Here is a 25,382-nt window from a genome sequence, read left to right as displayed (position 1 = left end):
ATGTGGAGGCCACATACTGTAGCTGTAGTCCCCTGGCACCTGACACTTTGGTTTCAGAAAAGGTTTCTCATTGGCCTGGGCCTCGCCATTAGGCTAAGCTGGCTGACCAATGAGCTCCAGGGGCTCTCTTGCTTTTGCCTCCTGAGTGCTTGATTACAAGCCCATGCTTCCATTCCTGGCTTTTTCACGTGGGGTCTAGGAAGGGAACTCAGGTCCTCACACTTGCACAGCAACCACTTTACTGACTGACCCATCTCCTACCCCAAAGCCTAATGCTGTTGGTCGCTCATTTCAGGAATGGGATCTCAGAGCTGTGATTTTTTTCCCTCTGGTATTCTACCAGTTCCTGAATTTGCACACTGTTGTACCCTTGGTGGTATCCCTTTTCTCAATGCTCTTGCTTTGGGTCCTGCCTGGGACCAACCCTTGTCATCTCTTCTCAGAACTGCTATTCTTTCTCATGGGCCCTAAGATTCTTGATTTCTCTCCCCCCTACTTCTCTTCTCTGTCTCCCTCTACACTACACACTCCTACCAGAGACTTTTCTCTCTATGAATTCTACCATGGCTATTTCTTGCCTAGTACCCACCATTGGGCCTTATCCTAAATAATCCAAAATGTGAAACTTTCTGACCATTTTAGCATGATACCCAGCTGGGAAATTCCGTATCATTAAATATTTTTTTCTATACAAAATTATTAATAATATTGCTAAAACATTGCCTTCAGGTTATAGTCTGTTCTATATATTACACAAAAAATGAATTTTGTGTCCCACCTCAAGTATTTCATAGTGAATATAGAATATTTCAGATTAGGTTAAGCATCCCTAATCTGAAAATTGGAATCCCAAAATGCTCCAAAATCTGAAACTTGTGAGTACTGGCATGATGCCATACTGGCAAATTCTTACCTCGTGTGATAGGTCACACTCTAAGCCTGGGAATACTAAAAACACAGCATGTTAGGTGGGTGAAGTGCAGGCCATACAAGTGTGAGGACTTGGGTTTGGATCCCATGTAAAAGCCTGGTGAGTGTCGTGGCCTGCTTGTAAGCCCAGCACATGAGAGATAGAGACAGGGAATTCCAAAAAACAAGCTGTCTTGCTGGGGTAGCTAAAACAGTGAGCTCCAGCCAAAAAGTGGAGAGCAACCAAAATACCCAGTGTCAACCTCAGGCCTCCACACTTGAACACACATGCACCTGCACACATGGATGCAATCACACAGAGAGACATATTTATTCACAGTACACACAAACATCTAAACAGATGCATGTGTATTACAGGTATGCATATGATAAAAATACTGCACAAAATCCCATTCAAGCCAGAACATATACAAATGAAACAAAAGAACTGTGTGTTGGGACTTGGGAACCTTCCACCAAATGTCTCATTACTTGTATGCAAATAGCTCCAAGTCTGAAAAAAAACCCAAATCCAAAACAGTCTTTTAAGCTAGGGTGTCTCCAATATGTACTCACTTATGTGGCAGCAGTTCCCACTGTAAAAGGAGCTCCTCAAGGAGTCTGAAGGCCAGGTCACCTCACATTTACATGTTTGGGGACAAGTGAATAAGTCAGGGATATTTTACCTGCACACTTCAGTGTAGGACTTCTGCTGTGGGTTTATTTCTGCTTTGATCCTTTGTATTGTCAGCAGGATTCTCCCTACCACCTGAGCCTTTTCACTTCCAGTGCTTAATTCACTCAAGCACAGGCTCCTGCCTCAGGGCCCACAGCCATGCAGTTTCCTCTCTGCCATGCCAGGTAGTCACTTGGAGGAAGAAAATGCTTGCCACGGCTCAGCTTCGGAGCCCTTTGTCCTATGCAGCACATCACAGGCTGATTTCCATTAGGATGGCAGCACACTGCTGGAGTCCATACTGCAACTCCAGTGTCTAGAATAGTGCCTAGCATGTAGAAGACAATTTCTTGAATACATTAACACAGTATGTTTCATCATGAACTATGGGTTCATAGTTTTCATACCATGGGTTTAAAATGGGGCAGCCAATCAATTGAATGGACCACGAACAACACTTTAAAAATGAAACCCACTAGAATAGATGAGGACACCTTGCACATAGCAAGGGCAGATGTGGGTCTGGGATACTTATCTCAGTGTAACAATAGTATCTTGGAGTCAGGTGGCAGGGAAAGCTGTGTGACTTATTGGGGTCCGTGCTACTTAATTTTTGATTAGGGATTAGGAAGCTTTTTCTGTAGAATCTAATGTTAAATATCATAGAATTTCCAGGCTATAAAACGTACTCAAGTATGACACCACAGTGCAAAACCAAGCTCTCCACAGTATGCTTACCAAAAGGCAGGGCCACATTACAACAAAACTTTATTAACAAAACCTAGTGTATATGAGAGTAGGGTTTGGATTCAGTAGCAGTTTGCTGAGCCTTGTGGTAGACTTGCATTTGTGTCTTGTTAGAATTTTGATACAAAATGTCTCCCATAGGCTCACATTTCGAATGCTCAGCCCTCATCTTATGGAGATATTTTGAAGGTCATGGATCCCAAAGGAGGTGGGGTCTGGTTGTCAGAAAGAATGGTCACTAGGAGTGGCCCTTTGATGATTATAGCTGCTTCTGGTTTTGACCCACACCCTCAGCTGTCATGTGAGGAGTGTCTATCTGTCACAGGCTCCCACAGCCAATAAGCCACCCTGTCTTGATGGACTGAGACCCTTTGACATCATGGGTTTCCCCTCACAAACCTTTCTTCCCCTTAAGCTGCTTTTGTCAGTTTGTTTGTTTGTTTGTTTGTTTTTCTGTCACAGCTGCAAGAGAAGGAACAACTATATTTGCCAAAATAGCCACTAAACATTGACAGACTCTTCAGTTTAAAAGATCTGGGCATCACATCAGTCAGTATTTCTTGGATAAGTGAAAGAGCCACACCTTAGCTTTTGGATTGCTATAACAAAATATCTTTGACTGTGCAATTGGTGAACAATGGAAGTCCATGACTTACAATTCTGTAACTGGAACATCCAAGATCAAGATGAGGAGACTCAGTGTCCAATAAGGGCTTTATAGATGAGGCTTTTCCTGTGTCTGCACACTGCAGGAGGGGAAGGGCCTTTTCCCTGCCTCTTTCATAACTCCATCCATGCCGGTGGTGCCTTCATGATCTAATCACTGCCTAGAGGCCCTGCCTCTCCAGCATCACTTTGAGGTATGCATAAAGGCCCAACTTATAACATTTGGAAGGATGCCGGCGTTCAGGCCATCACAAGCCATTGGTCTCAAATCCTCAAAAGCCTTTGTCCCTACTCTAAGCCTTCTGAAGCCCAGAGGCCAGAGCCCAAAGTATGTCCACACCCTGCTGCCTGTTTACATGCTGCCTGGGGTAGGAAGAGGTGGGGATCACCATGCCAAGAAGTTAATGGACTCTGTGGGAGCTGATCCTGCTTATCAGGTTGGGTTCTTTTCCTCTTTTCTCCTTAATAAACCAGATGTCCGAGTGCTGGTGATGAGAGCTCAGTTCACCATTTCTTTGGGCCCCTCTTTACTGCATATAGTTGATTGTAAGACTAAATGAAAGGGAAGGAAGGCCCCTCCTCCCAGCTCCTGCCCATTGTGCAGGGTGAAGGAATGGTTTTCAATTGCCCAAGGCACTGGTCTAGGCCAGAAGAGAGCTGAAGACAGGGTGGGGGGATGGGGTGGAGTGGGGGTGTGTGCTTGCTATCTGGCAGGTGAGAAAGAACCAAGACTTAGAATTCAAGATGGTCTTGGACAGAGTTCTGCTAATGTATACTGGAGTGCTAAGACTGGCCTGTGGCCTGTTTTGATGCAATTCATGAGTTAAAGATGGTGTTTATTATCCCAGGGCAGTGGTGTAAGACTCTACAAACTGGAGCGGGTGAATCACAGGTTTGATGCCAGTCTTCGATGAACATACACACACACACACACACACACACACACACACACACACACACACACACACACTCTGCCACTAAACAAAGCAGGTGGCATTTTACATTTTAAATACCTGAAGTAAATACAAAGATGAAAAAATACTCCATGATTTCTGAAACTGACACGGAATAAAAATTTCCATCTCTCTCTCGTCTCTCTCTCTCTTCTCTTCTTCTCTCCTCTCTCTTGTGTTTGTGTGTGTGTGTGTGTGTTGTGTGTGTGTGTGTGTGTGTGTGTGTGTGTGATACACATGCACATTCTGTGTGCATGGGGTTGGGTGGGTATGCATGCAAGTGCTTATGTGTGTATGGATATTGGTTGTCCTTGGTTGTCTTTCCTCAGACACAGTCCACTTTTTCTTCTTTTTTCTTTCTCAGAGTCTCTCATTATGACCTGAAGCTTGTTAATTTGGTTGGTCTAGATAGCCTGCATCTACTCCTTTCCCCAGCATTGGGATTACAGTATGTGTGCTACTCTACATGGTTCTGGGGAATCACACTCAGGGGCTTGCTTATACAGCAAACACTATATGGACTCCAATATCTCCTGGCCCTGAAACTGAAATTTCAATGTCTACATATAAAGCTTTATTGGGAGACAGCCTACACATTCACCTATGGCTGCTTAGTTCTATAGGGGCAGGGTGAGTAGCTGCAACAGAGAACATGTGGGCCCTGGAGAGTACAATGTATGTTGCTGACCTTTGGCCTAGATCATGGACTAAAAGCATTGACATCAACTGTGGGCTTCTTAGAAATACAGAAGGCCAGGCAGCACCTCCCAACTCCACTAAGGCTGGGGACATAATCTGCACATTAACTGATCCACCTGCAAGGACAGTTTTGGAAGCAGCTCAGATCTAGAGGAGGTAAGCCAACATCTTCCTAAGAGTGGTTTGTCTGTGGGCTAACCCCTCATCCAGGTAGGGGGTTTATTAGGGACATTCACAAGTGAGAAACAAAAGACCCCAAAGTTCAGTGCTTTCCCAAAGTTATACACTTTATAGGTAAATGAGCTGGAACCTCACCTTGGGCTCTGCAGCCCTCAACAAAGTTAAGACAAACCCAAATTCCACGAAACTGGCATCAAACTGGTGACCCAAGATTCATGACAAGGGGGAGCAGACATGATAAGAGAATGAGAAGATCAGATGTCCCCTTGTTTCCTGGTCTCCCCGTCTTAAGTGGCTGGAGCTGAGTTGTAGCTGGTCTATCTGCTGGCATGACCTTTGCCTTAGGTTGCCAATATGGCCGATTCACTGCAATTCCTGGTCCTTGGGCTATCTGAGATTGCATCTTCTTATCTAAGACATGGCCAAGCATATGAGCCACCAGGATATCTTGTTAGGCTGTCATGCTGGTGGATCAGGGCTGGGGCAGGTCTGTCTGCATTCTGCATTTGTAAGAGGCTTCAGTGCTGCTGCTGTTAATGCTGCTGGACCTTCTATGAGTCACTTTTTATTAGCAGGGCTGTGGAGGAGCTTGGGCCTGTCTGACTTCAGAGCCAGACCCACCTAAGCACATAATAGCAGATGCCAGCACTGCTGACCCTTGTCCCATGGGTGTCTAGGAATCTCAGGCCCTACCCTTCAGCTTCCAGTGGCATCTTTGTGTATACACTGCCACGATCAAGTACTATGATGTGGAAAATGCTGTGTAGCACTCACCATCTCAGCACTGACCTCCCTAGCATTTCAGGCTTCACCCTGGAAGGGGTTGGTGGGATAATTCTTGGGGCTGTGGCTAGAAGTCAGGCTCTGCCATTGCTGCCTCAATTGTCCAGAGGCTTAGTGGAGTCTGAGAGAGAACATGCTTCTCTCATTCCCAAACATGCATGTACACACTGCCAAACACAGCCCATATCACATCCTCCTGGCCTTCCTGGACAAACAAAACTGCCAGATTCCCTAAACTCCAGCTCTTTCCAAGAAGCCAGAGATGTGCTGGGTTTCCCTCCAGGAAGCTTGCTGGGCAGCTGTCTATGCTGAAATGCCAGGAAGGCAGGTGGGTTTCTGAGGACATCGCTCCTCCTGTGGGCTGATGATAATACCGGACTCTTCATGACCGACACCAGGTTGTGTTCTGCATGGGCTGGTAGAACTTTTTGGAAGCTACCCTCCTTGTGCATGGGCACAGAACACATGGAAACAGTGTGGGCATGTCATGTGCAGCCTTGTGAGTGTAACTTCTTGATCTTAGTTTATTTCACCTGGAAAATAGGTTTCAATAGTGAAACCTATATAAAAAAAGGTTTGCTCATAGTATTCTTCCTCTCTCCCTCTTCCTCCCCACTGTGTGATGGGGGATGTCCTTCTGTATATATGTTTCTCTTATTGGTTCATGAATAAAACACTGTTTGGCCTATAGCCAGCAGAGGCAGGAAGATAGGCAGGACTAGGAGATGAGGAGAATTCTGGGAAAGATAGATAGAGAAGGGCTGGAAAGACTCACCATGTAAACCACAAAGGAGTAACAGGTCTGTACTCTTCTCTGGTAAGATAAGACCCCGTGGAAATACATAGATTTATGGAAATGGGTTAATAATTTAGGCAGAGCTAGCTAATAAGAAGCCTTAGTCATAGATCAACAGTTTATAATTAATATAGCGTCTGTCTGCTTATTTGGGGCTCAAGGGTGGCGGGACCAGGCAGAACAAGAAACCTTCCATTAACACGTGTGTGTGTGTGTGTGTGTGTGTGTGTGTGTGTGTGTGTGTGTGTGTGTGTGTGTGGTATGCACATGCTTTTATGTGTGAAGGCCAGAGGCGAGCCTTCATTCTTATACCTCAGGAACCTTCCACCTTGTCTTCTCAGATAGGGTCTTTCATCAGCCTGGAACCAACAGATTCAGTGAGGCAGGGCAGTGACACTGGACTGGTATGACAAGTGCATGTCACCATACCTGGCTTTAAAAACAAAAGCATAGATTCTTAGCTCTCATGTTTTTAAGGCCAGCCCTTTGCCAACTGAACTACCTCTCTATCCCTGTATTCTGCCATCTCTCTAGTGTCTATGACTGTCTAACAGTAGGGAGAGAGTGGGAGCCAGCGATCATGTGGAACTCCCCTTTCTGCTGGTTTTCCTTATACACAGTGTCAGGATATGCTGGCAGACACTGCCAGGAAAACAGAAAGGAAGCAAGGAAATCTTATCTGCTCCAAGATGCTTTTGGTTTTTCTTTTAGACATGATGCATTCCCTGGAGGGTCTGTGTTTGTCAACATCCACAAGAACAGGTGACTTATACTTATTCCTTCCATAGGAGGCTGTTGACAGGCTCTGTCCCTGTGACAAATAGGACCTGAAGGTGGTAGGGTACACACTTTTTGAAACCTAGGTTTGATAGTTATCAGTCTTCATTCTCTTGAGATGAATCTTGTCCATCTTGGCTGTAGGCCTGTTGTGAGGTCAGTGGACCAGAATACAAGGGCCATTCTTCCAGGAAAGGTCAGCACTCTCCTCAACGGCACTGCCTGTTCCTCAGTGAGGCTCTGTGAAGTTTCTTTTATGTCTGCTCTCCTCTGAATCTGGCTCTTTGCCTTATCTTGGGAAGACATGATTCCTCCAGGGTATTCCTATGTCTCTGACCTCACAAGAGAATTAATCCATCATGAAATTGTTAGGATCATGTTGTGCCCTACTCGAAGTGTTTCCATATTGTGTAAAACAGTTCTGTCAGCTATCCCTTGCTTGAGAGATTCCTCTGTGGTAAAAGACTCCATGTTCTAGGCAGATTGAGTTCTTTCCTTTAAGTGCCACATTCTTTTCATAGTCTTCCATCGTGCCCCATGTATAAATATTGTATATCTATTTACTTTTGAGATAGGTCTCATTTGGCAGCTTGGGCTAGCCTTGAACTTGTGATCCTACTATCTTAGCCTACTGAGTACTGGGATCACAGGTGTCATCACACCTGGCTTTATCCTTACTTACTTACATATGAGATGGGTCTCCACAATTCTTTGAGGCCAGGAATTGGGCCTATTAGTCATCTGACTCCCAGTGTAGAAAAAACACAGGTCTGTGGGTGTACCACAGGAGCACATGAGCTTGAGGGCGGGTCAGTGACTGTACACTGGGTCCTGAGTGGGCTTTGCAAAAACACCAAGGCCATTGATACCTCCTTACCAGGCAGCAGAAAGGGGGAGCTGTAGCTGAACTTGATTCTGACCCACGTGTGTGTGTGTGTGTGTGTGTGTGTGTGTGTGCAAAGGTCAGATACCAGTGTCAAATATCTCTCTACCACTTTCCTCCTTACTTTCTAGTCAGGGTCTCTTATTGACCTTGGAGCTCAGTGACTGGCCTGGCCAGGGTGGCCCTGGGATCCACCTGCCCCTGCTACCACAGCATCACAATAGCAGACAGGTGCTGTCACTCCTGGCTTTTCCATGGCTCTGCACTCACGTCTTCACTCTTAACACAGCAAGCACCTTACCCAAAATGCAGTTTCCCCAGTTTTCCCAACTCTTCTCTGCTACTAACCTGTGATCTGGGTAAGGTGACCCTGGGGATCTGTGCAAAGCAAGGACTTAGATCGCATTCCCAGGGAGGCTTGGGAACTCAGAGAATACGCCCTGGCACACAGATACATGGAAACGGTTAATGCATGCTCTCTCCTCCTTTGCTCACCACCAAAATCTGCTCTGAGATATCTTAGTGAGATCAGAGTTCTGGGAAATCAAGACATTTTCTCAAGTTCCCAGAGATGACAAATGACAGAGGCAAGCTCACAACCAGGGAATACTGGAGTATGAAGCCGTGTCCCTCCACAGCCTTCCTCCTCACTTTCTCCCCACATGCCATTTTCTGCTTTTGGCTTTATTGGCTCTTCAAGTGATGGATAAGTAAAATCAAGGCTCATGCACATACGGGAAACTGCATTTATGTTTAAATGACAGGCCCACAGGAACAGGCCTGGCTCCAGTGACACAGAGGACAGAAGGACAATCCAGGTTTCTTGTGTCTAGGCTGAAGCTCTTTCCAGTGAAGCAAGGATGATGCAAGGATGTGAGAAGTGGAAGATGAAATGTCATAGGAGAAGACTGATGCCTTGAATCCTTGCTAGAGAAGTGAGCTCCCTCCTGATCTAGATGAATCTATCTTCAACATGACACATGCCAGGCAGGCAGCCATAGAATGCTTGTTCCCTCTGGCTCTGAGAGTTTAGAAGGGTAGTATTTTAGTACCTAAAGGCAAAAATAAAAGGAAGATTCTATAGGTGTGCGTGTGTTCATGTGTGAAATACATATGTGTGTAAAAACCACAGTGGATAATCCTTATTCAGGGAATCAGGGCCCTGGTCATTCTCTTGCACATGGTGTCACTCACACCCTACAGGCTTCTGCTGACCCCAGGACACTGGTGACTCTCTTTGCTGGCAGACTCGCAGTGGCAGAGAATCTTTTGATTCCTTAACTGCTCTCCAGAGCCCAATCCCCTCTGCTTATTTTCTTCTCGTCCCTCTCTAGCTTGGAGTTCTAGGGCCACCTCCTCCCACTTCAAGAGGGACAGTGCTGGGAATGCTTGCTATATGAGTCAGCCTGAGGGAAGGGGTCTGAGTCCAGCTTGCTTAGAGGTGTTGACAGCAGCAAACTAGAGCAAGTGGGAATGTGTGAGATGCTAGAGCTGCTGCAGGCACTGCACATGGGGACCTGGTCCTCTGGAACACAGACTGTAGGGTGCCTTAGCCTGTCATTCACTGCTTGAGGCCCCATTCAGAGGGGCAGCACTTCATGCAGCTAGAAGAGATAGGACTTACAGTTCTCTGGAGCCTGTTACCATCTCAGTGGCCATACTCTTTACTCCTCTGAGCTCTGCCAGACTGCCTGGCGATGGACCCCAACTCCACCGCTTATTGCCCAAACCTCAATCTGTAAAATGGAGGTTTCAATAGTCCAGAACTGCCATAAATGAATACAAAATCTGTCTGTCTGTCTATCTTATATCATCTATCATTTAGAATAATACTTGGACAAAATAAAATCAGCATGACATTAGTGTTTTTTTTATCATTATTGTGATTACAATAGTCTCTCCTTATCCATGGTTTTGTTTTCCACAGCTATTTGAAATTTGAAATATGAAAATATCAAATGGAAAATTTCAGGAATAAATAATTCCTAAGTTCTTGTCACCTGCCATTCTGAGTAGAAGGATGAAAATGTGTCCCAGCTTCCTCTCAGGTGCTCCTGGTGTGAATGCCCACTCCACAGCGTTTCCATGCAGTATATGCTACCTTCCTGAGAGTCACTCAGTAGTTCTCAGCTCTTATTAGGAAGGTTGAGAACCACTGGTCTAGGTATTGCTGTGACCCTTGTTGTGCTTTATGATGGCTCTGAAATATGCAAGAGTTATCGATTTGCATATGCCAAAGGTGAGTTGTAAAACTGTAGGCATAGGGTTGGCACTTTTTGTGGTTTCAAGTGTCCACTGGGGGTGGTAGGCCATATCATCCCTGGATGAAGGAGACATCAACATTGCTATAGCTAGCATTGCTATCACAGCTACTACATTTCTGTCTCAAAAGTATGAATGGGGATGGATAGCTCAACTCTCATTTCTTCTCTGTTTGGGGGATACTCTATTGCAGTGCATCCTGGGTATGTCCTGCTCCTCTCTGAACCCCAGGTTCTTACCTTCTGAGTGGTGTGCTGGAATTCAAGCTCAGATAGGGAGAATCTAGGAAAGTAAGGCCAAGGCACCCCCCAGGGTGGGTGGGGTTACTGCTAGTGACAGAAGCTGTGGCCCTTATTTTACCCAGAATTGAATTAAATTCCTTCCCTTTGCTTGTGATGAGTAACTGCTTGTTTCAACTCAGTAAGTGGCTAATCAAAATGATAGTTCACCCTTGCTACTTGACTTTGAAGCTCTCTTGCAGTAAATGCATGCCAGCTTTACCTGCCACTGTCCTAAGCATAAATTGATGTATTCTGTTGTCATCACAACCCCAGATGGCACTTTACTGCCTCTGTGTCAGATGTGGAAGTTGAAGGGCATGTAACTAGTGCATGGGAAGTCCAGGTTAAGGGCAGAAGCTGTGTGCTTCCCCCACCACATTTGGCAGTTAAACTTGACTCTTTGAAACAAGGTCTCACTATGATCCCTAGGTTAGCCTCTAAGTTTCAAGTCGTCCATCTGACTCAGTCTCTCCAGCTGATGCTTTGAACTTGTTTTCTAATGCTGATGGTGTAATAGTTATGTTCTCATTGCTGTGGCAAAATGAATGACAGAATCTATGCCAGCAAGAAAAGGTTGACTCTGACACCCAGCCGGGAAGTCATGGTCACAGGAGCTGACACAGCCCGTCGCCGTGCATCCTCAGTCAGGAAGCAGAGAGGGGTGGCTGCCGGTGCTCAGCTGGCTCCCTCCTTTTCATTTAGCCTGAGACCCGAGCCCAAGGGATGGTGTGCTCACACTCAGGGCGAGTCTCTGTCTCTAGATAAACCTTTCTGGAGACAACCTCACAGACACACCCAGAGGTGTATTTTCCATGGTAACTCTAAATCCCACCAAGCTGACAATAAAGATGAGCCAGCATGGATGGTGATACATCATGCCATTCCTTTCAAATGATTAGAACTATAGAAACTCACCAATGAGCAACAATATAGGTTCATTTTTGTTTGTTTTTGAAAAATGTCCCTTACATAGACCAACTAGGTGTGTAGTAGGCTAAACTATATAGCTCAGTTTAGCTTCTAACTTGTAGGGGTCCTTCTGCCTCAGTATCCCTGGTTTGGAGATTACAGGCTATGGACCTATGGTGGCTACGTTGGGAGTTACCTGTGAGAAACAGAAACTATTCTCAAATTCTTTGCACCTACAGATTTGTCTCAATTTTAGGGGGTCCAAGGTCTGAGGTTAAGATACTGCCTGTATAATGGTAAGAACCTCCTCCTCTTGAAGAGAGTGGGTACTCTCCAGGGTTCTGACTGCTACAAAGTTGCTCCTTCAACTGACTTTGCTCTCTGTCTTGCCTACTAGATAAATGTAGAGCCCACCAGATCTAAGTTTCCTTGTCCATGGCCTCTGCTTCTGAGAATGCTGCTTACAGAGTCCCTAGTCCTCCAGAACTAGATAGCTCTTCCTTTTACTAGTGTTCTTCAACATGTCAATGTTTTTTTCAAACTTCTGGAATTAGGGCACTATCCAGAATGGACCACACTCTTCTAGCTGTGAACTCTTCCTTTCTTCTGGATATTAGGCATCTATGGCTATATCCTCAGAGTTGGCTGCCTACAGTGTAAAACCTTATCTCAAAATATAATACAACTATGGGACACACACCACGAAGGACAAATCTGTGAGCAGATACAAATCAATCATTCCTATAGGATCATCCAAGTCAAGAATGTTGCCCACTTCCACCTCTGCTCTGCTCAGTGAGCACTTCTCTCCCACCCTAAAGGTAACTTCTACTCTGACTTTTTTGTTTCTAGTGCTGGAGATGAATTGGGGACTCAGGCGTGCCAGGTAAGTATTCAACTAGTGAACCTTTTTGGGTTTTCTGGAAGTTTTATCACCTAAAAATATCTCAGAGAACCTATAGTTCCTCAGGGCTTCCAACTTTATGTGAGTGAATTTATCTAAATCAGCATTCCCGGGTGTAGGGGATATCCTAACCATCCCTTCTTGGGGCTAGTTATAGGTAATGCTAGCCACACTCGCTTGGGGCTGGAGACAGGTGACTTGAGGAAGGTTTAAGAGTGAGGGGCATGCGTGGAGTCCCTTCTACTTACCTTGCTCCCTGCCAATTGTCTAGGCGGATCTGGGTGAGTGGTATTTTCCTAAATAAACTACCTTTATAATCTAGACCTGACTCCATATTGCCTTCCACTTTATCTGGTGTCAGATCCCACGTCCCCTGTCCTTTTTCCGATCTCAGAGCATCCACTTGGGGTTCCGCCGGGACTACCGCAAGCCTCCAGTAGCCTCGAGCCACTTCCCGAGGCCAGTCTCCTTTCGTCCCATTGGCCTCGCAGGGAGAGTTTTTCTTTTATGCAGGTCTCAAAACCCAAAAGAGCTGTGCCATCACCACTGCCACCGCCGACCACCACAGCCACACGTCCTTAGCAGGGACTGCCGCCACCGCCCTTGCCATGACATTGTTCCACGATGCGGTGACTCGGATTCGAATTAAGGTTGCAACTTAGTTCTCTCAGTGGTGTGTTTATGAGATTCGCTCATACTGTACATGTAGTTTAGTTTGCTTGTGTTGCTAATAATACACTGTGATTTTTGTCTACTATTAACAGGTACATGAGTTTTGTAAATTAACATCAAAACTACCATAAACAACTGCTTTGATTTGTGCATGATGCATTTAGAACCAGATGTGCCCAAAGAACTCCTTTGTCTTCAGCTTAGTAGACAATAGGTTCGGTGTCCTTGCCAACACTTAGTGCTATCAATCCTTCCATTTTTAGCTACTCTTATGGTTATACATTTCATTTGCCCAATGGAGCCCATTATCATCCATGCATATTTGGCATTTGTTGAGGTTTTTGTCAACTTGACATTCATTTGATTCTTATTGAACTTGTAGCCAAGTGACAAGAACTTTTAGTCTCCAACAGGTGATGCTTTTAGTCATCTCTCTCCTGATGATATCAGTTGGGTTTGGGGTCCTCAGAGCAGGTCCAGGCATCCTTCGTTCCATGGGCAGCTAACACCGACCAAGTGCCCACTTGTTGCAGGCACTGAACTACAACTTTAAAGATTCTCTTAATCCTTACACTCAGCATGTGAGGTTGATACTTTAATTATCTTCATTTTACAAAAGAAGGAACTATGGTGAGGGAGGCCAGGTGAGGTAACTTACAGCATCACAACTCACAAGTGGTTGGAATCTAGATTCCAATGAAGATCCTTAGTTGCTGTGACATATAGCTTCCAAAGAGGAAAATGTTGAAAACACTGTAAAAATTGTAAAAATCTGTGTCTGTGAATGCTCAGGTCTCTTATATAAAATGGCATAGTAGCTGAGCTTTCTGTATACCTGCAATATGCAGCACATACACACACTTGTCACATTTTTAGGAAATAATGGCAAGAAAAATAGACATTTTTGGTAGCGGGGCAAGTTTTTATTTTTCTTTTTGGTTTTTCAAGACATAGCTTTCCTGCATAGCCCTGGCTGTCCTGAAACTCACTCTGTAGACCAGGCTGGCCTTGAGTCAATTTCTTCTTATTCAGTTCAGGTCTGTACTTGTTTGATTCCCCAGCCGTGGGCCCACTGATATGGAATCCCCTCTCAACTTTGAAACTTGTTGAACTCTGCATCCCCACAGCATCATCTGGTTTCCAGTCTTGTAAAACGTTCAACAGAGGAAATAGAATCAATTTTATCCACGTATAGTGATTTTCCCTTCCATTTGATACTGCTGATATTTGGGGCTGTGTAGTTCTTTTTTGTGGGAGGCTATCTTGTGCATTGTCGGGTGGTAGGATCCAGAAGGACTCCATGTTCCCCAAACTGTAACAACCAACATTGTTTCCAGACATGGCCCAGTGTTCTCTGGGAAGCAGACCCCAGCTGCTTATTTCCCATGACGTATGGAAAGTTCATAGAGTACCTCCCCGTCCCCTCCTAGTTTTCTTCCCATTGCTGTGATAAACATCACGTCCAATAGGAACTTGGGGAGGAAAGTTTTTTTTTTTTTTTTGGCCTATATGTCCCTCTCACAGTTCATCACAGAGAAAGTCAGGTAAGACTCTGGAGGCAAAGACCACAAAGGAATGCTGCTTACTGGCTTTCTCCCCACGGATTGCTCAGTTTACTTTCTTTTACCATGAAGGACCACCAGCCTAGGGGTGGCACTCTCCACATGGATCATAATCAAGAAAATTCCCATGGACTTGTCTACAGGCTATCTGATGGAGGCAATCAGTCAATTAAGGTTCCCTTTTCCCAGATGACTTCAGTTTGTGTCAAGCTGACAATGATTAATAATAACAATAATAACAGTGATAATAAAGCAGCCCCAAACCAAAAAAAAAAAAAACAAAACAAAAAAAAAAAACCAGCATACCCATGATTTTTACCCTGCTTGTCTAAGCAACTCCTAAATGCAGTGTTTCACTAGTTTTTGATTCTTTTGCCTCATGGTACCCACTGTTCTTTATTTTAATGTGAGGGAGTTAGTCTGTCTCTGTCTTGTTTTTCCTGTTTTATTGGGTTCCTTAGCCCCCCAGGCCACCCAGCCTTGTGCAGCTTTCCCATGCTGTCTTGGCAGCTTGATCTTGCTCTTCTCAGTGGCACACTCTTGCTTGTCACCACTATTGACCACTTTCAAGATCAAGTGTCAAAGCATTCAGATGTCTTTCCCATATAGTTTGGGAGGTGAATGGCTTGTGAGGGCTCTGACCTGACAAATGAATTAATCCATCTATGGGATTGTTACCATCATGTTGTGCCCTATGTGAAGTATTTCCATATTGTGTAAAACAGGTCTGTCAGCTATCTCCTGCTTGAGAGAGTCCTCTGTGAGAAGACAGTCCATGTCCTAGGTGGATTGAGTTCTTTCCTTTAAGTGCCACATTCTTTTCATAGTCTTCCATCATGCCCCACATATAAATATTGTATATCTATTTACTTTTGAGATAGCTCTCATTGGGCATCTCAGGCTAGCCTTGAACTTGTGACCCTACTATCTTAGCCTACTGAGTACTGGGATCACAGGTGTTATCACACCTGGCTTTATCTTTACTTACATATGAGATGGGTCTCCACAATTCTTTGAGGGCAGGGACTGGGCCTATTAGTCATCTGACTCCCAGTGTAGAATAAATACAGGTCTGTGGATGTACCACAGGAGTACATGAGCTTGAGGGTGCGTTAATGACTGCACCCACTGGGTCCTGAGTGGGCTTTGCAAAAACACCAAGGTCATTGATACCTCCTTACCAGGTATCTTCAGGGCATGCTTTCCTGTCTCCTGTCTTAGGAGAAGGTACAAGGACTCTAGGAGGCACATGCTGTGTTCTTTACCCTCTCAGCATGAACATGACATCATCTGCTGGGTCAGCTTTCCCAGAGTGTTCCTTGCAATTTTCTCACTTCAAATCTAAGGGGCACAGTCTCTTTCCACTGTGATTGCTTTGGGGATTGACTTCTTCACCTTTGGGACATCCCTCTTGCCTATGCATTGCATTCATCTCTGAGGATACTGCCTTATTTCCTCTTGGTGATTATTTTAAGCTTTAGTGATATAATTAAGTCCTTGGGAGCTCTTAACTTTACCAGAGATGTCCAAGATGGTGACAGTAGACAGATGGGAAGGGGCATCTAGAAAAACAAGGGTCAAGTGACAAGAACTTGGTGACCATTTCATGGAGGAGGCAGCGATGACTCATACATCTCTGAGTTGTTTGTGCCTGAGATGGAAGATAACCTAGGGCCTGGGATGCGCTAGCTAAAATCTCCATCCCTGAGCTACCCTCGCCTTTGATTTTGGTTTTGAAATAATGAGTGACGGGTTTCTGTTGCAGAGATGGAAAACATAGGAGAGGAAGAAGATGAAGAGGAGGCAGGAGATAACGAACATTGTTTGGGGTGTTTCCATGGAAACAAGGTAACAAAATACAGGAGGTAATTGGAGATACAGGAAATATGACTCAGGAGGCCATTGACATGAGGATGACAGCTGAATCTGAGGGAGCTAGTGAGAGATAACAGTGTGCTTATGGCTTGGCCATGGTCAGGGGTGGCACAGGAGGATTTGTCCTTGGAAGAGACTGAAGGTATAATCAGTGAAACTGAGGAAAAGAGCCAGGAGAAGAACCTGAATCAGAGGCCACTAGAGGAAAAGTTTGAGGATAAGAAGGGATGCTCAAAAAGCTTAAGCAGAGACATCAGATCAGGACTGAATTGGCATGAAGGCCATTGGGAACCACAGGGAGGACACTTTCAGCCCAGAGGAGGAGGAGGCTAGAGCAGAGTGTATCAGTGGAGGAGGGAGGGGCAAAGGAGGCATAGGCTTCTAGAGCAGATCCTCTCATCTGTTCACCAGGCTCTGCCCTGGGTCCTGTGGGTATTCGACGGAGTCCGGACAGAGGTATTATGGTTTGGATATTAAATGCCCTCCCCATTGCAGCAATTTATAAGCAGAGGCTGGGGGTAGGGAGGTGACTGGATCAGGAGGGCTCAGATCTCGTCAATGGATTCATAGCTTAATGAGTTTAAAAGGGAGTGGCTTTGTTTCACACCCTATCAGTCTCTCCTTTCTCTCATTCCTTTAGCTGCTGTGACATGAACAGTTTTGATTCACCACACCCTCTCTGCTGTGGTGAACTGTGCCAGCATAGGCCCCAAACAGGACCAAGTGACCATGAATCAAAAATTCTGAAATGGGCAAAAACAGACAGGCAAACTTCCTAGAAGCTGATTTTCTTACACATTTTTCACAGAGACAGGCTGATTCACACAGAAAGACTCGTTTTGGAGGCTGTGATTAGAATCACCATCTAATGGGTGAAGACGCCTAAAAGAGGCTGGTTTAGAACTTGCCCCACCCTGCTCTGCCTAGCCCTGAACCTTTGACTCTCTCCTTATGCCACCTGAATGGGAAGAGCACAGGTGGGAAGGACACAGGTGGGAAGGAAGGGCATAGGTGAGAAGGACACAGGTGGGAAGGAAAGGCACAGGTGGGAAGAAAGGGCACAGGTGGGAAGGAAGGGCATAGGTGAGAAGGACACAGGTGGGAAGGAAAGGCACAGGTGGGAAGAAAGGGCACAGGTGGGAAGGAAGGACACAGGTGGGAAGGGAGGGCACAGGTGGGAAGGGAGGGCACAGGTGGGAAGGAAGGGCACAGGTGGGAAGGGAGGAGAAGAATATAGGCATGAAGTGCAGAATTGTACAGCTGTCTAAGCTGGTCAAGGCAAGGTCCTCCCCACCTCCATCATTTATCATTTAGCCTTTTCTGAGGCCCGAGACGTAACTTCTGTAGCTCCCCACTGCCTACAACTCTAGGATTGGATTTTCCTCTTGATTGGGGTCAACCCATCCCTCACTACCCCCATTGGAGGTAGGTACATGAACCCAAGCAATCTCCCATGAGAGATGTGATGCTGGAGAGACCTTAGTTGGAGGTCCAAATAGATTGGTGCTTTGACACTTGCAACTGAGAGGCTGACCAATACAGCTGCCCTGGATGTCATCTGCGACTGTGTAAAATACATTGTTTAGTTTGGCAGAAGCCTGCTGACTCCAGTGGCTCCTGCTGTGCAGCGCTGTTTGCACTTTGGTGGTGCTAGCACAGCAGGTGAAGGAGGAACAAATAAGAGAGGAGGTTACAGCACCGAGGGAGGAGAAGATAATAGCCACTTGGTACAAAGGAATCATTGTCAACAAAGGTTTTTCCTTCAAGTCTCTTAAACTATAATCATGGAGAGCTAGAAGCTGTCAATCTAAGGTGATGTTCAGAGCTCAGGCTGTGAGAGAGATAGTCCATGCAATGCAAGATTAGAGGAGTGAGCTGTGGGCTGAGGGAGGTGAGTTGTTGATTCCTTCCAACACTCTTCCCTCTGGAGACTGGTCTGGGGGAGTCCTGGAGGACTGCACCCGTAGGGGGCGGGCAACAGATAGTCTGGGCTGCTGTGGTTATATTGACTGTGTGTGTTCAAGCTCTTCTCATACCTTTCCCATGCCAGCATGGGCATGTCCCAGCTTGATCACCACGGGGAATTGCGGGGCTGTGAGCTGAAAGACACAAGAGGAAATCACTCATTAGTAATCTCAGAGCATTGCCACAGGGAGTCACTCATAGAATGCTGTCAGCTCACCCTGTGCTATAGCTGCAATAGGACCTGTGCCCATCTGAGCTCTCAGAGCCAGCTCACTGGGAGCACCCAACAGTCTGTAGAGATAGAGGTGCCCAGACAACTGAATTAATATTCTGGCCTTACCGTAGTGCAGATGCAGGCAAAGAATTACACGCATCCATGCCTGTTTCCTCATCTGCAAAATGGGGAAGATAATACCAGTGTTCACACAATGGGATGGTAATGAAATGGCAGCAGTTCTCTTTTTTTTTGTTTCCTTAAAAATATTTTACTATTTTATGTTCGTGGGTGCTTTGCGGACATGTGTGCCTGGTGCCCATGGATCTATAGGACATTGGATCCTATAGAACTGTAGTTACAGATGGTTCTGGGTTGCCATGTGGATGCTGGGAATTGAATCCAGGTCTACTATAAGAGCAGTCAGTGCTCCTAACCCCTGAGACATCTCTTCAGTCCCATGTTAGGAATTCTAAAACTGTGAGTACAGAGAATAGCAGCTTCATTATTCCTGGCACCCTTCTGCCTCCAATTATACTTCAGGTGCCTGCAGAGTCTCCTCACCACGCAGCCTTCTTCAGGCCACTATAGGAGGAGTTCATGACCACTCCGCTACTAGCATTTGTCATTACACCCCACAGACACTGTGTTAAACAGACTCATGGTGGTGGTTTCTTTGGAGCAGCCCACTGTTTTCCAGGCTGTTGCACTGCCAGTCTCTCAGACACTTCTAATTCCAACACAAGGTTGGATACAGAATCTGTGCGTCAATCTGTTCCATCAGTGGCATTTTCTCAAGGTGTGGTGTGTGTGAATCTCTCCCTTTGGTACATAAGAGTGCTGGGAAGAAAGACTGAGAGGAAACTAGGGCTCACACCTGAGATCGATTTGTAGCTTCCATGTCACTCCTATGTTGTCTGAAGGGTGTTTGCTTGGTTTGTAGGAGTCTATTCTGGTTTTCTTGGGGTCAAAGTTTATCTCTCCTTGTTGTATAGTAATGATGTCAGTCTCTTCCATTTGGATCAGTCTGTCCCTCAACAGGGGTCACCACACCCCTTCTCTAGGCTGCATAAATAGTCTGTCACTCTGTACTGGGTTGTTCCCAACAATGTACTTGTTTTTATGTATCAGGGGTCCTGAGGAGCTCAGCTTTTCCCTCTGGGTTTCTACTACACAATCTTGCCCAATGGCCAACTGTGGATCACAAAACTACCAAATGAACTCAATTGCAAACTTGATTGTATTAAGAAATATCTAGGAGATTAATGAAGCACACTTCTGAGTGTTTGTGAGTGTCTTTCCAGAGCTGACTAGATCACGAGACTTTGACCTAATGGAAAGATACTCTTGGTGGTCTCTACACATGATGGCAGAGCTGGGAGGTGATAAAACATCACAGGTGGGTGTTGTTGGAAGAAGTGTTCTTGAGAACTATGTCCTGCCCTGGCCCCTCACTATTGGAGTGCCATTCTACTTCCTCTCCACAGTGATGTGAACGGTTGCAGCGTCCCCTCCCCATGATGGACCGACCCATTTGAAACTGTGAGCCACAATACACCCTTCCTCCATTTTGCTGGTTATGTCAAGTATTTTGTCACAAAAATGAGAAACAACAAGAACAACATCAAGAAGCAAGGTGAACATCATCTCATCATATTCCCACAATGCTCCTTGACATAATCTGGAAAGGTACTCTTCATCATCATCATCATCATTATCGTCATTGTTGTTGTTATTTAAGCATTTTACAGATAAGAAAATTTTGTCAGCTGAGAGCTGAGGACTTAAATTGGATCCTGTAATCCCCACACTTGGTTTGAATAATTTCCCCCTTACTTCAGGCTAAATATCACCATACTCCTGTACTCAAGGTGAACCGATTTGTCTTTTTAAATAAAGAAGTAATATTTGATTTTGATACCAAAAGCAATATGCACTCAGTGTAAAAGTTTGGAAACTGCAATAAATTGTTAGGTATAAAAAAGGCAATAACAGCTGTTCCAGACTTCTTGTCTGCTAGTCTGAGAAGAAAGCCCTCTAGTTGTTTTTTCATTTGTTCTGTTTTTATGAAATTGAGATCATAGCGCATATCCAATTTTATTTCACACTCTTTGCACCTAATAAGCAGTGAGGTGAGAGCGTTTCTGGTGGTTATTGTTTGTTGGTTTAACAGTTATAAACTATTTCACATCTGAAAGAGACTTCAAGAGCAGTGTTGGACATCATGTTGATGAAACAAAACACTACCCAAGCAATTGAAAGCCATGATGTAATTCTTTCCTTGGTGTAACCTGCTCCCTCCCACCCTAGAGGGATTCAGTGTATGGAGTCTGTGTTTACTCTTCCCTTGCACTTATTCATAATCTTGATATCATATAATTCCAAACAAACATCGTAATCTTGAGACTTCAGTTTCTATGCTTTAAAAACATTTTCTTCCACAATTTCACACACACACACACAGACACACACACACACACACAGACACACATGAACACACACACACACACACACACACACACACACACACACACGAACAACACATGCACACACTCACACACGCACACACACACGCGAGCACACACTCACATACACACACACACACACACACACACACACACGAACACATGCACACACTCACTTTCACATCTTTTTATTTGTTTCTGACACACTGCATGTAATTAGAACTGCCTGCAAGAACACAGGCAGGGGAGCAATTTATTTGAACAGGGTTTACCAGTGGCTGCACCACTGAGGAATATGACTCTCCCATCCCCAACTTATAACTCCCTACAGCTCCTCAGGGAGGGTTGGGGCCTCGTGAGCCTCTCCCCGTCTATGATGGTGGCTGATGGGTCCAGTCTTGTGCAAGCTTTGTGTAGTTCTGTGAGTTCATGGTGGGGGGGGCACAACAGTCAAACAGCTTTTCACTTCTCCCCATCCTCAAGCTCTTACATTCTATCCACAATATTTCTCGAGCCCCAGAGAGAGTGGCATAGATGTCACATTCAGGGCGGGGCACTCCACTCTTATTCTTAGCATTTGATTAGTTGTGCATCCCTGCTTTAAGTGTCACCCACTGTAAACAAAGGCTTCTCTCACCAAGGCTGGGAGCAGCACTGACCTATGGGTTTTAACGTAATATTCAGAAGGCAGTTTGACACTATGTTCATATAGAAAATAATTGTGTCAGGCCGGGCGTTGGTGGCACACGCCTTTAATCCCAGCACTCGGGAGGCAGAGGCAGGCGGATCTCTGTGAGTTCGAGGCCAGCCTGGTCTCCAGATCGAGTGCCAGGATAGGCTCCAAAGCTACACAGAGAAACCCTGTCTCAAAAAAACCAATAATAATAATAATAATAATAATAATAATAATAATAATAATAACAGTGTCAGATTCTTCCCTAGGGCCTTCTCCAACCTTGGGAGACTTGCATTTTATCAACCTGACCAGTGTGAGGCACACAATGAGTGCATCTCCATCAGGGATCTTTTGCTACCTGGCGTAGTCATCACACCCAGCCAGCATTGCAGACTGTAGGCATACACACTCAGCAATGGAAAGATTGGAGGCTTTGCTTCCATCTCATTTGAAGGTGGAGCTGGAGGGGAGGAGAGTTGAGCTTCCCTTCCCTCTGTCCTGTCCACTCTGGTCACATACAGCACCGGTGGGACCTGGAGGGAGCAATGCATGCCACTGGTTCTGTCACTTACTCTCTGTTTAATTTTAGGCCAGATATTAGTTTCCCAATCTGTAAAAGGAGATGATAATACTCAACTTGTAGGGTGTTCCTCAAGGGCATGGCAAGTTGAAGAAATGAGGAATGGAAACTACTTAGCTAAAAGTACTAAAATCAGAAGTATAAAGTAGAGGAGAGGGGAAGGAGGCACTAACTCGGGGGTGGGGTGGGGGGGGTAATAGGGAGAGGTATAGGAAAAGCAGGTGATGGAGAAGACTGGAGGCTCTGGTCCCACAGCACCTGCTGATATGGGCTGGAAGATGCTAAAATCACAAACCAGGAGAATCATGACCACACCAGGAGGAACAGTCTGAGTGTTCCCAGTTGGGTAACTTCAATAGTAAAACTTTGACTGTGATGATTAACATTGATACTGCACTTGAATGGATTGAGAGACACCAAAGGAATCTGTTAGATTATAAGGGCTATGGCCTAAGCAGTGGTTAATCTATTGATGGGTTCAGACTTTAAGCATGTTATCTAAAGGCAATTATGGAAGATGGATGGGGTCCCATGGGAGGAAGTGGGTCATGGGGGTGTGTCTTTGGAAGACATATTTTGTTGCGTTTTGTTCTGCTTCACCATATCCCCAGAACCAAGAACTGTGGACTAAAAATCTCTGCAACTGTGAGCCAAAGCAAGTCCTCCTCCCTTAAGTTGTTTATGTCATGTATTTTAGTATTTTGTCATAGTGTTGAAAGACCCATCGATGAGTAAGCCCCTATGCCAGAGTATATTTTAATGGGTATATTTCTAGGAATGCTCCCCACCCATGTCACACCATAGTAGTTGGAGTCACTGGTTATGTCCAAGCTAATAGATTAGAAGGGGTTATGACACTCTCAGGAGTGGTCTCTGTTTTCAGTGGCACTTTTTAAATTAAGATAACAGTGTTGAAATGATCACAGATATTCAAGACAAGGAGTCCCCCACCCCAACTGTGGTACTAGGGATACAGCCCACCACCTTGCACATGGTATGCAAATGCTCTACTACTGAGCTCTATCTCAGATCAAGATGAGAATCATTTAACCATCTCTGTGTTTGTGGTGTATTATCACCCTCATCTCCATGTCTGATAAAATCATGCAGGTGTTCTATAATAATATCTGAGAAATTTATACCTGTCTTTTCCACTTAGCATTTATGGTGTTTTCTTCTTCTTTGTGTATGTATGTATAGATGGTGCATTGGTGTGTACACATATGAGCACCCATGTTTGTGCTTGTGAAGGCCAGAGATGAATGTCAAGTGTCTTCCCTTATCACTTTCCACCTTACATTTTGAGACAGGGTTCTCTCAGTGAATCTGGGGCTCAGTGATTGGCTCAGTGCTGACCGGTGAACCCCAGTGCTGGGGCTACAGACATGCGCTGCCACTCTCAGGGTGCTGGGGATCTGAACTCAGTTTCTCACACTTATGCAGCAAGCACTTCATCTTCTCAGTCCATCTTTCTGCGTTGTCATACATTTTTCTGACATCTCTTGGCTTAGCTCTTCATACCTTCTGTAGCCCTGGTGAGCAATCTCACATGCCTGGTGTGCTTTTGCACCTTGTTCACTACATCTGTCTTCTTACACACTTGTTGCACCTAGATAGTTGATGTTGATGTTTATTTTTTTCAAAAATAGCTCTTTTCACTTGTTTTTGTAATGCTGGAGATGGAAACCCAGGGCCCGCTTTATCACTTAGCTCCATCTCTGCCCATTCTTAATTCTACATATTATATCATGCACACTCCTTCCATGTGACAGACACAGTCCTGACCTAGTCATTGAATAGCTTGCCCATAGTCCATGCACACCCATCCTGCAATACCTTTAGCTGCTTTCTTGTGAATGAACAAGTATGTATGTGGTTCTCTGTCTCCATCTCCTTTCCCCCCTCCTTCCCTGCTACTGCAAACAAAATTACACTAAGCACTTCTGTGCACATGTCCTTTGAACTACTATTTTATCTCCAAGGGGCCTGACTTTGGAGCGTTTCAAAGGGAGATAAGCAGAATTTGGAGACATTATGACAGGTTTCTAAAGTAAGTCCTTTGATCTCCAGAAATGAAAATGGGTGTCCTGAATCTGCCTGTGAAGAGTCCACCCATGACAACATCTCCCTGACTAAGACAGATGGTTTTCCAGCCAGGAATGGGACCAGGGATCTCTTGTGTAATGTGCCTTAGCATTCTTTCCTTCCCCAGCATCATAGATGGGGAACAAAGCCACTCAGCATAGCCCATCTCTTCTGCCATGTTCCTCCCCTTCCATACTGTTTCTGTGGATCCTAAGGGCCATTCCTATTTCTATCCCTTTGCCACATGACAGCCCCTCCCCAAACACAGACAGGTCACAGAGGACAGAAAACATCTTGCTGGCTAGGCTATTTTTTCTCTTCCCTTTTCAACAATAGCTTTATTTAGTTCCCTTAGGGAAGGCTTCTCAGAGACCATTTTCCCGGTCCCATGGCCCTAGACACTCCAGAGTTCAACACTGCCCCATGGCAAGAGGCCTGACATCCTGTTAGAAAGGGACAGACCCATCTTTGAAAAGAGATTCTCCACCCTGATAAGGCTTTATTCAAAACTACCCAAATAAGCTCAAGCAAGTGGGGTGGCCCTGTGTTCTTGCAGGGAGTTCCCTTGGGAAGATCAGAGTCCAACAGGCTGAGCCAAGGCCAGCATTCTATCAACTGCATCCTCAGGCTGAAGCTGGAACTGAAACTATAGAGTGGGCACTTGGGGATGGTCCTATGCAGCTTCCCATCCAAGGCATTCCCTCTGTACTCTGGGGTAATGGAAACTTCAGTATGTGAAGAATTGGAACCTTGCTGAGCTGTTGCTATAGCTTTAATGCGTCTCCAAGGGTTTACAGAGGAAGCCTGGTCTCCAGCTTTGTGTTCAGGCAGAGGACCTTTAAGACATAGGGCCTGGCTGCTTA

At 45.3% G+C, this 25,382-nt stretch overlaps 1 protein-coding gene across 4 annotated transcripts in view; it reads right to left on the bottom strand.

Moving 5' to 3' along the window:
- Nucleotides 1-25,382, bottom strand: part of Syn3 (synapsin III) — a 417,454-nt gene that overhangs the window by 50,643 nt on the left and 341,429 nt on the right. For all 4 annotated transcript variants that reach the window (XM_027392481.2, XM_035451115.1, XM_035451116.1 and 1 more), the window contains one exon: nucleotides 18,571-18,633. In XM_027392481.2, the coding sequence (XP_027248282.1) occupies nucleotides 18,571-18,633 (63 nt within the window). The remainder of the gene's footprint in view (nucleotides 1-18,570; nucleotides 18,634-25,382) is intronic.

Source organism: Cricetulus griseus, assembly GCF_003668045.3.
Source record: "Cricetulus griseus strain 17A/GY chromosome 1 unlocalized genomic scaffold, alternate assembly CriGri-PICRH-1.0 chr1_0, whole genome shotgun sequence".
Lineage (NCBI taxonomy): Eukaryota > Metazoa > Chordata > Mammalia > Rodentia > Cricetidae > Cricetulus > Cricetulus griseus.
Note: the sequence above shows the minus strand (reverse complement) of the source record. Positions and strands in the feature narration are given on the sequence as shown.